This window comes from Eulemur rufifrons, chromosome 6 (assembly GCF_041146395.1).
Source record: "Eulemur rufifrons isolate Redbay chromosome 6, OSU_ERuf_1, whole genome shotgun sequence".
Lineage (NCBI taxonomy): Eukaryota > Metazoa > Chordata > Mammalia > Primates > Lemuridae > Eulemur > Eulemur rufifrons.
The window spans coordinates 104422525-104436685 of NC_090988.1; the positions used below are offsets into that span (position 1 = coordinate 104422525).

Sequence of the window (14161 nt, forward strand, 5' to 3'; positions counted from 1 at the left end):
CAACGAAGATACACAATCCAGTGAAAAAAGGCAAAAAACTGAACGGACACTTCACAGAGAAAACACACAAACGGCCAAGAAGCACATAAACAGACACGGAGCCTCACTGGTCCCCAAGAAAGCAAATCAGAGCCACAGCTGGACCCCAGCACACGTCCGCCGAGTGGCCGAAATCAAAGCACTCGCGACACCCCGTGCCGAGGGGACAGGGACACGAGCCTCGTCTGCCGCAGGCGGGCGCGGAACGACCCGGCCACTCTGAAAACCAGCTCGGCAATTTCTTAAAAAGTTAAACACCCATCTACCATCCAACCCGGCCATCTACTCCAAAACGTTTACTCAAGGTGAATGAAAACACAGGTCCAGTCAACGACTCCTACGCAGACATTTAGCTATAATAGCCAGAAACTGGAAACAAATCGAAAATCCCAGTGGACGAGAAGCCATGGTCCACCCGCACCACGGGACACGGGACACGAGACACGGGACACGGGACACGGGACACCACGCGGCAATGACAGGAACGAGCCGCCGACAGAGGCCACGGGGTGGACAGATCTCGACATCACGCCAGCCGGGGGCCGAGGCGGGGGCAGCGCTTTTGCCCAGGAGTTCGACGACCCGACACCAAGCGGACCAGGCCGGGGAGCGGGACAGGCTCCCGGAACGTAAGATCTGCGCTGTGAAGTTGCCATGCTGGTCTTGCACACAGCACGACGTCCACACACACATGGCAGTGACACGGTGCCACTCAGGACAGCACAAAAAAGACTCCAAAGGCATCCGTCCCTGTCCCTCCCAGGAGGCCAGAGCTGTGCGCAGTGGCCCCTTCCTCCACCGCCCTGACCCTGGGCAGATGCTGGGGAAGGCTTGTGTCCTGCGGTCAGGCCCCGGACAAGAGCTGTGGTAAATCCCAGGACTCCAGACACTCAACAAGGACGAGGGCCCGAGGACAGCTGGCTCCCTGCCTCCACGGTGGAGGACGCCCCGCTGTCAGTCCCTCTAGAGAGGGCCACACTAGGCCGGGTGGGTAGGAAGCCAGGCGTGCCAAGTTCAGTTGGAGGGAAAGACCACACATCGCTGAGGAAGGGCCAAGACCAGAGGGCCTGTCCAAGGCCTGCCCGAGGCTGCGGCACCGGCCCTCCTGGCCTGCCGCCAGCGTGACCCACACGACTGCAGCTAGCCAGTCACGCTTCCTAGACGTGGGCACACCCACAGAGACCGAGAATGCATCCTCAGAAACCTGGGGCGTCTAAGATCACCCCATGCTCTCCAGGCTCCGAGGTTACAGAACTGCTCTAAGACACGCTGACGACAGCAACGTCCACAGAGCCACTAGGAAGACTCACCAGGGGCGCCGTGTTCTCAGATCTAAGCGTACAGTGAAAACTCTCAAAACGTCAGACCACCTCTTCCCTGGCGGAGGTGGTTAGCAAGCGCGGTGACCTGAGGGTGCGTCACCGTCTGCCACCAACAGGCGGCCGTGTTCCAGGTACCCCTCCAGGGTGACGGGTCCCAAGTCTCCCAAGTTTTAGCCCTTAGCTGACGCATCTCTGCACAGTGTTTCTCAGCGTCTGCCGGCCCAAACTTCCCCCTGTGGTGTCCCCACAGTTGGCAGAAGAGACAACGTCCTTACTACCTCCCACCAAGAGCAGGAGGGCGCAGCGGCTGCTCCAAGGCTCCAGCAAACTCCGGACCCTGGCTGCTCGCCCTGGGGCCAAAACCCAATCACAAAGAAACAAAATCCACACACCAGAGCCGTGACTGGCCCCAAAGAAACCCGTCCAGCTTTGGAAACGAAAACCCTAAAAACAAGATTTTACATCATACAAAATTTCCTTTCGGCAATTTTGGAACCCAAAGTCATTTCCGCAAATATATACTTTTTAGGTTAATCTTCACCTATGTTACCTTTTTGCAAATTCATTATTAAAATTCTCTAAAACACAAAGTAAGAGTTTTTAAAATCCTAACACAGCAAGTCAGTGAGGGACACACAGGAGTCAGCAGCAAGGCGCCGCGGGTCAGCACAGGTCCTGCATCCGACTACCTGCCTGCCACGGGGACCGTGACGCTCCGTCCCCAGCACAGCCGGAGCCTGTCCCCTGTTCCTCTGCACAGGGTTTGGGGGGAGCCAGAGCCACCCACCCAGGGGTACCTGAAACCAGCCGGCCCAGTCGCAGCCCCTCAGCCTCCTCACGGCCAGGCCTCTGTGTCCCAAGCACCTCTTGTGAGCAGGAACCTGAGGGCCACTGGTCTGAGCCTCTGAAGAAATCTGTCTTTCGCTGAGCGGCCTCCCCGGCGCTGGGTGAGCTGTGAGTGCTCCTGCCGGCTCTGCCGCACTCAGCATCCCTGCAGCCGGCACGTACGGGCCCTTCTGAAGTTCAGGGACCACCAGCATCTACGCGTCTCGTGTAGTTTTCTGCTGTATCCTCCAGAACGGTAACTGTCACCCAGTAGGGGTCCCCAAAATGTGCTGGTGACTGAACAAGGAACCACCCACTCCAGCCACCTTGCTCCAGGACCTCAGAGACGCCGGCGGACACCAGTTGTGTGCAGGGACGACGGTGCCCTCCCTCCCGTCAGAAGGGTGCGTGGCAGGAGACCTGGCCGAGAGCAGCCCCCGAGGGCGGGAAGTCTTGTGCGCCAGCTCCGGGCTGTGCCTCCACTGACGCAGGGCACCCCACCCCTCTCCTCAGGGACTGCACAGCCATCAGAGTGCCTTATCTCCCCACAGGAGGGCTCGGCTCCCCCTCCTCCGGCAGCAGCTGCCTGCACCCCCAGGGAAGACCCCGGCACAGGGTCCGGATGTTGGGCGGCCTCCTCTCCTGAGCTTCCACTGCCCCCTGCAAGCCAGCGATACAGACCAGGATACGACAGGGCCCTGTGAGGTCTCTACCCGTGTGGGGGGCCTTCCTCCGACACACCCACCACTCCCGTCAGGCTCTCCTCTCCCCCACCCAACCTGCTCTCTGATGTCCCAGGGCCTGGTTCTTCTGGACCTGGCTGTGCACCCTGTGTCCTCACTCTCTCCTGGGGCAGAGGCCCCACACACTCCACCGTCCCCCAGGGCCTACGGGGCAGGACTGAACGGCCGTTGTTCACCTGGACGGGAAGCGAGCACCCTGCAGGAAAGAAAAGCCAAACCCTTCTCCTGAGCCACGCTTTCCGGAGCCTGGGCTTTATTATTCTCACAAACGAGGAAAGACAAAGGGCTAGCCCAAGGTCAGCCGTCCAGAGGAGGGGCCAGGCTCGGAACCCCAGGGTTCCCCAGCCCTGACTCCAACTCGGGGCGCCATGCCCCTGGCTGCCCCTGGGGCCTCTGCCCTCCGCCCCCACTGAAGGCAGAGTTGGGGGCCAGCACCGAGCTGCGCAGGAAACGCTGCCTACGGGCACCTGAAGTGAGAAACGGAGCTTTCATTCGACAAACGCTGACCGAACTCCGGAAACAGTGAACTCAAGCTGGCCAGCGTGACTGCTACGCGGGGCCAGGGGGACAATAAGCAAGGCGGTTTCGTGTCCACCAACACTGTGAAGCGACCAAAGGGAACACGACGGAGGGCACAGGCGAACTACGCACAGGGACCCCAAGGAAAGCCTGGTCACCGCGCTTCCGAGGTGACGGAAGCCAAAACCTTCGGCCCAGAAGACCGCGCAGGGGGCGCCGCTCGGAGGCGGGGCGGGCAGGGGGGACGCAGGGAGGGTCCGCCCCGGGGCCTCTCCAGCCAGCCCGCGCCTCCCTCCACCCCCGCAGCGGGAGCTCGGCCCGGCCGCCCCGGGGCCTCGGAGGCGGGTTCGCCACGCCCCTCGCAGCCCGGCCGGGAGCCGGGGCGGGACCCGCGGGAGACCCAGGCCGGGCGGGGCCGGGCTCCCCGGGCCGTGGGCGCCGCAGACCCTCACCAGAAGAAGGTGTTGGTGCCGTCGTCGTAGACCTCGGACTCGGTGCTACGGCGGCCGGCGCCGGGCCCCGCCGCTCGACCGTCGGGCGGCTCCTCCAGCGAGGCCTTGCCCGTGGGCACCGGGGACCCCGGCCGCGGCCCCTCGGCGGCCCTGCGCTCGCTCCGCCGCATGGCGCTATGGCCCGAGCCGCTCCGCCCGGAGCCTTGACCCCACGCACACCAGGTCACCGGCGCAAGGACGCGCCGCACACGGCGCGGGGAGCGCCGGGAAGGGGTCGTGCGCTCGCCCGGCGGGGTCTCAGAAGAGGACGGGGGCTGGCGAGGAAGGGGTGGGCGGTGCATTGTGGGCCTTGTAGTCCGCGCGGGGCATTAGCGGGTCTTGTAGTCCCGGCGCCGCGGGTTGAAGCAGTGCTTGCCGGGAAGGATGCCGCCCGGTTGCTAGGTAACTGGGGCCCGCCCCGCGGCCGCTGGGCTGGTCCTTCGGGGCTCGGGTGGAACTGGGCGGCCCGAATGGTGCGCACACGCCGGGCTCGGTCGACAGGGGGCCGGCGGAGACCGGCCGCGCAGAGCCGCCAGCCCGAGCCGCCCCGCGCGCGCGCGGGACCGCGCAGCCGCCACGGCCGCGTAGCTGCGGGAGCCGACGGCAGCGGCCTGTTCGGACGGGCTGCGGCGCGGGACCGACGCGGGGGTCCGCGGAGAGGAAATGAGTGGCGGGCGCGGCCCCGGGCAGCGACTCCGCAGGGGGCGGGTCCTCTCGGGGCGGCAGCGACTCCGCAGGGGGCGGGTCCTCTCCGGGGCGGAAGCGACTCCGCAGGGGGCGGGTCCTCTCCGGGGCGGAAGTGCGCGGAGGGCCCTGGCGGCCGCGGGTGTGCAAAGCTGCCCTGCGTGCCTCTCGCCCGTCTGCGCCCCGATCCTCGGACGGGCGAGGGACACACAGGCCCCCGGGGCCGCCGTTGGCTTCCCCGGGCCGGGCCGTCCCCTGCGGCGGTCCCCGAGCGCGCGCGCCCTGGGTGGGACGCGGCCGCAGAGCAGCCAGGCTGGGCCCGGGGCCGCTTTCCCCTGAAGGCAGCGGGGAGCCGCCGAGGGTCTCTTAGGTAGGAGCGAGGTCAGCGTCGCCCGCCGCACGGTGCAGCACCGGGCGGGCGGTCCCCGGGCACTGGCCTGCACAGGTTGACACGGAGGGACTTGCTTTGCCCGGGGAAGCGATGCCCAGAGCAGGCCGGCTGCTGCCCACCGCTGTCTCCCGGGGAGCCATCCTGCAGGGGCCCTCCGGCCTCTCCCCGCGTCTGGCGTCGCCCGGTGCTGTTGAGGTCCTTTCCTGGGCACAGATGTTTCTCCCAAACTGCACGGAGAGCAGCGGAGCGAGGCCACAGGAGGGGCGGAGGGACGTCCCGGCCCGCTGGGCTCCCCGGGCCCCTCGAAGGTCGCTCGCTCGGGCAGGGAAGCCCCGGGCGGGCAAGGGGAGTGATCTGGGAGGGCGTCGGGGGCCGTCTGCCCTTCGCTGCGGCCCCGGGCACGCAGACCACGCGGTAGTCAGTCACTACCGACCTCTGGCCACGGCCGGCAAGAATTCCCAACGCTTTACAAACGCAACTGTCGTGATCTTCACACCCCTTAGGTTCTATTTCTGTCTCTCACTTAGAGACGGAGAAACTGAGGCACGGAAAGGCTGGTGACCACCCCCGCCCGCGCCCAGCTCCTTTCGCACGGACCCCAGAACCTCTCCCCTGAATCCCTGCACCTGGAGGGAGCCCCCCACCTGCAGCTTTGCACCCCGGGCCTGATGTCCCGGTGTCACCTCCACTCCACCCTTAGGTCGCACGCTCAGCTCCAGAAGTGCCCACCTCGCTCCCTCGGGACCGCTGGCGTGGACCAGTGGAGTCCATCGCAGGATGCGGGCTCAGGACGCGGGCGGTTTGTGGCTCAGGGATAGCGCGGCAGGTGAGAGGAGGCCCCGGAGCACCTCGGAGGACGTGGTCCATTGCCAACCCCAGAGGCAGCAGGACTGGAGGTCCCCCGCCAGGGACAGGGTGCTGGGGACAGAAGCCTTCCTCAGCTGACAGATGCCAGAGGGAGGCAGGGACTTTAAAGGAAATGGCCCGCTCCAGCCAGCTCCAGCCGTACCCAGGGACAGAGCAGAACAGAGCTCTCGTGGGCGTGGCCGGTGAGAGCCCAAGCTTTCCGTAGGCCTGGGGGAGTCACTTTCATGGTGGTAAATAGTGAAATACTGGCAGAATGCTTTCTTAAAATGCCCTGCAAGGAAGAGAGAGAAAGCCTGGGAATTCCTAAAGAAACAATAACTGCTCTTTCCGCTGGTGCGGATCACAGAAAACTCACCTTGCCACGCACACCTGCACCTGGGAGGGAGCTTGGCGGCAGGATTGCTCCCTAAGACAGGAAACAGGAACTCTTAGCAATTTAAGGCTCAAAGGTGCTGGAGGACAACAGGGAGACAGAACTGTCCCTGTAATGAGGACTTGAGGGGCCAGGTCCCCACCCCATTCCACCCTGCCGTGGCAGGCAAGGACAGCTTCAGGCAGACCCCAGGGGCAGAAGCCCAGCCTGGGAGAGGGGTCTCCCCCGCAGGGGCCTGAGGATGGGGACGTCGCCTACCTGGACAGGCACCTGCGGCCAGAGTGGCCCAGCAGGGCACCTGGGCCCAGCCCAGAGAAGACAGGAGGCAAGTTCCACAGGCACCATCCAGGCGGTGCTGCCTCTGAGAGGTGTCCCCGAGGTGTCCCCAGGCCAGGCATCTCTGCGGCCACACCCAGGGGGCAGGGGGCGGGGGTGGGAGGACAGGCTCCTGAGGGGCAGAGGACGGGGCAGCAAAGGGTGCGAGGGAATTCACCTGGGGCACTCTTCACCCTGCAGGAACGGGGCACCTGGGGGGCCTGCAGGGGAGGAGGTCTGGTGGGCAGAGTCTCCTGGAGTCTGAGGAGGAAGGAAAGGGAGCAGGGTCCAGGGTCCACAGGAGGCCCACGAGGACTTTGATCAAAGTTCTCCGCCAAGACAGGGCAGGGCCGGCAGCTGTCACCGCACTGTGTCCTCTTCAACACCAGAAGGCAAGGGTAAGGCTGGGCCTGGGGAGGTACAGTTTACAACAGCAGACTGCAATGTGATAATAAAGTACATTTGGTAATAACTTTTATAAGACTGACACGTTTGTGGTAGAAAATTTGAAAACAAACTAACATAGGAAGAAAATCATAATAACCCCGCTCTGAGTTCACATTGTTAAATGTAAATATCAAATATCAACCTACTCTTCCAGTATTTTAATGCATTTTAGGTTAGTTGAAATTAAAAATTTTGTGTATGTTTGTAATCTGTTTCCATTTAATGTGATCACTTAAACATTTTCCTATGTTCTCATAAACTCTTTAAAAGCATAAATTCCAGCAGCGCTTAATCAGCATATGAATATAGCATGTTTGCCATTTTCCCATTGTTGAACATCTAGGTGGTTTATAATTTTTGCTGCAAAGGACACATTTATACATATTTTCATTATTTTGAATTTTTTCCCTTAGTTTACAAAAGTTAAATGAATGGACCAAAGTATAAACAATTTCAGGGCGTCTAACACTAGTTGCTGCATTGCTTTCTGAGAGGGCGGTGCCCGTTTCCTCTCCGGATAGACCTGGATGAGACCTGCCTTCCCCCGTGCCCTCGCCGAGTGTCCCTCCGCCGAGTGTCCCTCCCCGTGGGTGCAAAGTCCTGGCGGCCACCTCTGTGTGCTCTGCAGCTGGTCTGCGTGCCGCTGAGGCTCCCTGGCATGACACACACCTGCAGAAGGCGGAACGAAAAAGAACAGTGTTCCAGCGGCAATAAAGTTGGGAATGACAAAGTCACTGAGAAGAGCACGGCCACGTAGACAGGCCAGGTGACACCGGAGCAGGGCGAACTCTGCGACCTGCTAGCAGATTGTCCTGACGCAATGAACGTGCAAACGCAAAGTGTCCTGCAGGTTGAGCTGGGGGCTGGAGGGAGACATCTGCCCGGAGAGTCCAGGCATGGTTGGTAACGTGGCCCTTGAGCTGAGGTTGCTCCTGCGCTCAGCAAGCCTGGCTGATTCTGTGTCTGAACTCTGACTCGGCGGAGACTGCTGGGCCCCCCAGTGCCCTGCTTTCTTCCCAGGAAAAGAGATCTCATCCCCCAGGCTTCCTTGCAGTAAGGTGTGGTCATGTGACTAACCACATGAAGGGAAGGGTGCCCTCCTTCACCCCTTCCTCTTCCTGCTGGCTAGAATGTGGCTGTGATGCCCAGAGCTCAAGCAGCCATCTTGGGCCATGTGGCAGGACCTTGTGTTTAAGGTGTCGGAGCAGCAGGTCAAAGGGATCCTGGGTCCTTGGTGACCACGAATCAGCAGTACTAGTACAGGACTGGCTAACTCCTGGCTTCAGCAGTACTAGTACAGGACTAGCTGACGCTTGGCTTCCGCAGTACTAGTACAGGACTGGCTAACGCCTGGCTTCACTTGTGGGGGAGGGAAATACGGAAGCTAGTTTAAGCCACCTCCACTTAGGGTTTTCTGTCGCACAAATCTTCACGCATTCCATCTGGACTGGCCGCATCAGAGTTGCGTCTTTGCCAGCTCAGTGTTTAATCCTGGTCCCTGCTGCCATCACAGCCGGGGGCTCCAGGGAGAAATGTGGGTGGGGCCACGTTGTCCCTTGGGGAAACCGGAGCAAACAGACCTTAAGCCTGACCTGCAAGAGAGTGCTGCTGGGCTGGGTGATGCGGGTCCGTGACACCGTGGGTGCTCCCTGCCCCGCCCCCCCGTGATGCCAGGGTGCTCCCTGCACCCTCCCCATGACACCATGAGTGCTCCCTGCCCTCCCCCCTACCCCACCCCGGTGACTCCATGAGTGCTCCCTGCACCTCCCCCCCTGTGATGCTGGGGGTGCTCCCTGCCCGCCTCCCCAGTGATGCCAGGGTGCTCCCTGCCCCTCCCCCCTGTGATGCTGGGGGTGCTCTCTGCCCCCCCCGCCGTGATGCCAGGGTGCTCCCTGCCCCCGTGATGCCGGGGTGCTCCCTGCCCCCCCCCGTGATGCTGGGGTGCTCCCTGCCACCTGGCTGCGCTGCCTGAGGAGCTCTGGCCCTGCCTCCTCAGCTTCTTTGCAGCTTTCAAAGGTGACCTCCTTGCCACACGCTGTGGGTAGGTCGGCCACGCCCCACTGGTCTGGTACCCTCCCTGTCGGGGTAGTCTGCTCTCTCCCAGCCTGGGCGTCCTCGGGGTGCTCCCACGGAGGGTCACTCTCGGGCCGCCCTGGCCGCCCCAGTGCTGGCCTCTGCCCAGACTGCCCAGACCTGCTGGGCACTGGGGATGGAGGGGCCTAACCCCCAGTCCTCTTGCAGCTCAGTCAGCCAGGGGTCCCCCAGAGCCCAAGGGCCCACCAGCTGGGGTCCACACCGCAGGGCTCAGGGTGGGAGAAGTGGGGGCCTGTCTCCCGCTCAATCCTCTTTGCACCATGTCCTCTCCAAGGGGATAAGCCCTGGACAGCCTGGAGGTGGAGGGTTGGGTGCTGGAGGGAGCGTGGGGGACGTGCCCTGGGGTCAGAGAGTCACGGCTGGGGGCACTAACGAGTGCCCAAGTGCCGTCTGTTGAGGCCTCCCTGCCCAGCTGCTTCCCCGGGGGGCGGGGGGGGGATGTCATGGAACCCCCTCTTACAGCAAAGCCCCCTCCCCAGGGGAGGGCGATGGCCTGTGGGGGAAGGGCAGGGGTACCACCGAGAGACTCCCCCACCCTCACCTGTCCCCAGGCCCCCCCACCCCCGGAAGGTGTCCGAGGCCCGGGGGTGGGGGCTTTCCTGGCCGGGGCTGGCTCCTCCCCGGCGGCACCCGGCAGGGCCAGGGCGGCGGGAGGGACCAAGTAGGAGGAGGGGCGAGTCCCACGCGGAAGTCAGGTAGATGTGTCGTCTCCCAGCCACCTGCCAGGACTCTGGGACGCAGCATGCAGGTGAGCTGGCCGCAGGGTCCGCACCTGTGGACCCCTCCCCGCCACGCCCACCCGCCATCCCCTGGCCCCAGCCGCCTAACCTGGGAGCGTCTGTGGGGGCTCCCTGCAGCTGGCCGGGGCCGGGAGCGTAGCCAGAGCTGGGGACACACGGCTGCCCCCCTGGCCTCTGGGGCCGGTGGGGAGGGCAGCTTTCCTCCCACCCAGCCTGGGGGTCTTGGGACCGCAGGGCTGGGCTCTCAGTGAGCTTGTGGGACCTGGGCCTCTACCGCAGTACCCAATCCAAGGAGAGGGCACGCCCACCCTGGGCCCTGAGCTGCTGACAAGGACCCCCAGACCTTCCGACCTTGCCCCACAGCTGGCACCTGAGCGGGAGGGGGCTGTGGGCTCCAGGGTGGGCAGGCCTGGGGTTGGGGAGGAACAGGTGGCCAGCTAGGTGGTGGCCCTCCTGCGGGTCCCGCCACTGCTGGATTCTGGTTCCAGGGGCAGAGCAGAGGGCTGCGGGGCTCAGGGAAGGGGGCCAGGGAACACCCAGGAAGATGCCCTTTCCCCTCTGCCAGCAAAGAGGTCGATTAGGGCTGGCCCAGTGCCATGTGCGGCGTGAGACCAGCCTCCCTCCCGGCCTCCCAGGTGTGGGCTGAGCAGGTGGCCTCTCACTCCGCCTCTGTCCAGGGCTCTTGGCCCTTCCAGAAGCAGCTCTGGCACCCTGGCTGCTCAGGCCAGCATGTGGACACCCCAGGGTCCCTTCTTCCAGCCCCTTCCTTCCCCATGCCAGCCCCAAGCTGGGGGTGGAGGAGACTCAGTGCTGGCCGGGGTGGGTGGGGATCCGGTTTGTCTGAGGTGAGAGCATCAGTCTTTCAAAAGGGGAGGATTCGGGAGGACTTGGTGGTCCCAGCCCCTGGCTGGGTCTGGGCATGCCCCTCCTTGGCTCCAACCCCTTCCATGGCTCCCCTCTTCCCCCTGCTGACATCTAAGCTCCCCAGCTGCCTGGGCAGACTTCCCCGGTCTGGCTTCTGCCAACCTGCAGCCTCCTCTCCAGGCAGCTCCCTGCTGGGCCTTTATGCTTCTGCAAAGCTAGGGTGCCAAGGACTGAGTCCCTGGGAGGACTAAGATTCAGTCCTCATAGGTGCTAAGTACTGAGTCACCAGGAGTGGTAGCTACTAAATCCTTGGAGGTGCAGAGTACTAAGTCCCCGGGAGTTGCTGAGTACAGAGTTCCTGGGAGGTGCTTAGTGCTTAGTCCCTGAGGAGCACTGAGGATTGAGTTCCTGGAGGTACTGAGTGCTGAGTCCCTGGGAGGTGCTGAATGCTGAGTCCTGGGCACTGACTGCACCCTGCCCCTCAGGGCCTGTCCACACATGCTTTCTCTCCCTGGAATGCTGCTCCACTTTTTTGGCTTCTACCAACCTCTTTCCCTGCAAGGCCACCTCCCTGCCAAGTAGGTGGCCGCCCCTGTGTGCACCCTCACCGTGCGCTGCCTGCAAGGACAGGCCACATCACCAGTGTCTGGAGACGGACGGATGGACGGACACAGGAAAGGACGAACTGACAGATGACACACGACGGCCAGCCGGGGGAGGGGCCGGCTATGGCTTTGGGAGCTCAGAGAGCAGAGCCAGGTGGGAGGGTCCACTCGGGGAGGGTGGTCCCGGGTGTCCAGGCTGGGTGGAGGTGAGGGGCCCTGGCTCAGCAAGGTGGGCCTCTCAGGGCTTGTGCACTGTGGTGGGGGCAGGAGAGCCCCTCGTGGTGCCCAGCCCTAGCCCTGACCTAGAGGGCCCAGAGTGCTGCTGAGGGGTGTGACCGGCCCTCAGGATGAGGTGATGCCACACGTGTGTGACTGTGGACCCTCCGGCCAGGCCTGCTCCGGGGCTGGGTGGGATCACATCTGCACGGCTGTCTCTCTGCCCACCCAGGACCCGAGGCTGACAGGGAAGGGGCCGGACAGGCAGGACCCCAGCTCTGAGCCTTCCTGCTCCCAGCCCTGGGGACAGGGTCTCCCGGGAGCCGCAGCATCCCCAGAAGTCTCTTCACCTGGAGCCAGTGGGCTCACCCCCAGGGACTCTGGGCCATGCCCACCTCGGGGTGTGTGGCCTGTAGAGCTGGGGCGGGAAGGACAGGAGGGAGGACAGTGTCCAGGTGTGTGGTTTCATCCACCCTCTTCCTGCAAGGGCACATCTTTGGGGTGACTGTGAGGCAGGGGTGAGGGTCACCCAATTCTACAGATGAGGAAACCAAGGCACAGAGAGCCAGGGCCTGCCAGCCGTCTACCCAGAACCTGCACCGTGTGGGCCCACACACTGCTTCGCGGACCTGGGCTGGGGACATGGGGGCCCTGGACACCTTGCTTTGGGCGAGCCGAGTGAGCAGTCTGCCTGGCTGAAGGGGGACTCTAGGTGAGCCCCGACCTGTGAGGGTCCCGTAGGTTGTGCTGAGAAGCCGGGTCCTGTGGGTGTCAGGCCAGGGGACCGTGTAAACACTGGCCTGGCGGACAGATGGGCAGACGGGTAGCCTGACCCTGGGCCAGGATCTGTGTCCACGGGGCTGGGCTGCCCGGCCCAGGGTGTGAGGGCGGCAGGGTCTCCGCGCCGGGTCTGCCTGGCTGTGGGGGGCTGGGCTGGGGCCCTCTGACCTCCCTGCTCCGGTGGCTCTGGCCCAGCCCAGGGGGCAGCAGAGGGCAGCCAGGGACGGTGCAGCCCCCGGAGTGTGCGCAGCTGTGCCTGGGGTCCCTGTGCAGCCGTCCGTGTCTGGGGTGGAGGTGGCCTGGCGGACACCTTGGGTGGTGTCGCCGTCCAGGGGTCCAGCTCACAGCCCTGCCCCCACGCAGGGTGGTTCTGAGAGGCTGGGGTAAGGGTCCCAAAGCCGCACTTTTGTGGGGAGGGGGCTTTCTGTGCCCCATTTCTGGGGCCGAGGGCGGCCACCACCTCCCACTTTGAGAGTTCCCCACGGACAGTCCCCCTCCCAGGCTCCTCTGTCTGAGTCACCCCAAAGTCCTGGCAGGCATGGGGCCCCCACTCCACCTGCCCTTCAGCTTCGGTCCTCGCTGCTGGGAGGGGGTCTCTAAGTGTCAGCCTCTGCCAGAGGAGCTGGGGGATGGGCAGGGCCCCTCCTGGGCTTGAGGAACCTTCTGCTGCCCGGTTCCTCCGCGGGGCACTTCCTGGGCCCTTTCCCAGGCGAGCCACAGAGCTGGGTGCCCGTGACACCAGCGTCCGGCCTGGTGGAGCCTCCACCCCCTTCCCTGAGACGGAGGCACCTTTTCCCGCCAAGACGGGGCAGGAGTTTCAGGTGCTGCCGGCCACACTTCAGTGCGGCGTCTGCGGCTTCGGTGGCAGGACGGGCAGCACTCAGGAGTCGGGCAGAGGGGAGTGTTGGCAGAGGAAGGGCTGACGGGCAGGTGGCATGGCCACCCTCAGAGGGGCCGGAGGGCCGAGGGAGCCCGTGAAGCCACTGGGGTGAGGCCCTCGGTGCCCAGGAGGCGGGGCCGGAGAAGATTCTGTGTCAGCCCCATCTCCACGTGCCTGAAGTGTGCCGCTCTGTGGTCGGGCTTGATGCGTTTCCTGCTTCTACGGAGGCAGAGGGACAGGGGAGGCAGAGGGACAGGGGAGGCAGAGGGACAGGGGAGGCAGAGGGACAGGGGAGGCAGAGGGACAGGGGAGGCAGAGGGACGGGGCAGGCCGGGCCCTGTCCTGGAGCCAGCAGCTCCGGGGGTGCGTGCGTGGACTGGAGCAGGGCTGCAGACTTAGCAAAACGATCTGCATTTCAGGTAAACAATTCTTCTGGTGTAGGTATGCCCCACGCAATTGCTGCCACACACGCTAATGAGTAGCTGTTGCTGATAGGAAATTCGGATGGGCAGGGCGGCCTGTTTCGCCTGGCAGCCCTTGAGGCCTGACTGGCTGGAGCAGTCCAGTGAGGCTTCCTGGAGGAGGCAGGTCTCGGGTTTGGCAGGGATTGCAGGTGGGGGCTGGCTGCCTGCCAAGTCTGGGAGAGCAGCTCGACTTGGCTGCGGGGTGCAGGGGAGGGGCTGGGCAGGGTGCTCGGGTGGCCACAGCCCCCAGCGTGCCCACCCCTCTCTCTCGGTACACTCCTGCTGCAGGCCCTGTCCCTCTGGGGTCCCTGTGCCTCCCCAGGCACTGCCAGCCGGGACGGCCCTGTCCCTCATGTCCTGGTGCTCTAACCTCTGTGAGTGTGGCCAGGCTCCTGCAGACGTCCCTCCGTTTGGACTTGTCCCATGTTTCCTCTTGGGGAGGGAGGAGGACACGTCCTGTCTCATGTCCCTTGGGGTCCCTGACATCAAGATGACATTGTAG

The 14161-nt window shown here is 64.0% G+C and overlaps 1 protein-coding gene across 2 annotated transcripts in view; it reads right to left on the reverse strand.

The window, feature by feature from the left end:
• Positions 1–4292, reverse strand: part of PTDSS2 (phosphatidylserine synthase 2) — a 28158-nt gene extending 23866 nt beyond the window's left edge. For both annotated transcript variants that reach the window (XM_069470438.1, XM_069470437.1), the window contains exon 1: positions 3901–4292. In XM_069470438.1, coding sequence (XP_069326539.1) covers positions 3901–4241 — 341 coding nt within the window. In that variant the 5' untranslated portion in view covers positions 4242–4292. The remainder of the gene's footprint in view (positions 1–3900) is intronic.
• Positions 4293–14161: the final 9869 nt, after the last annotated feature.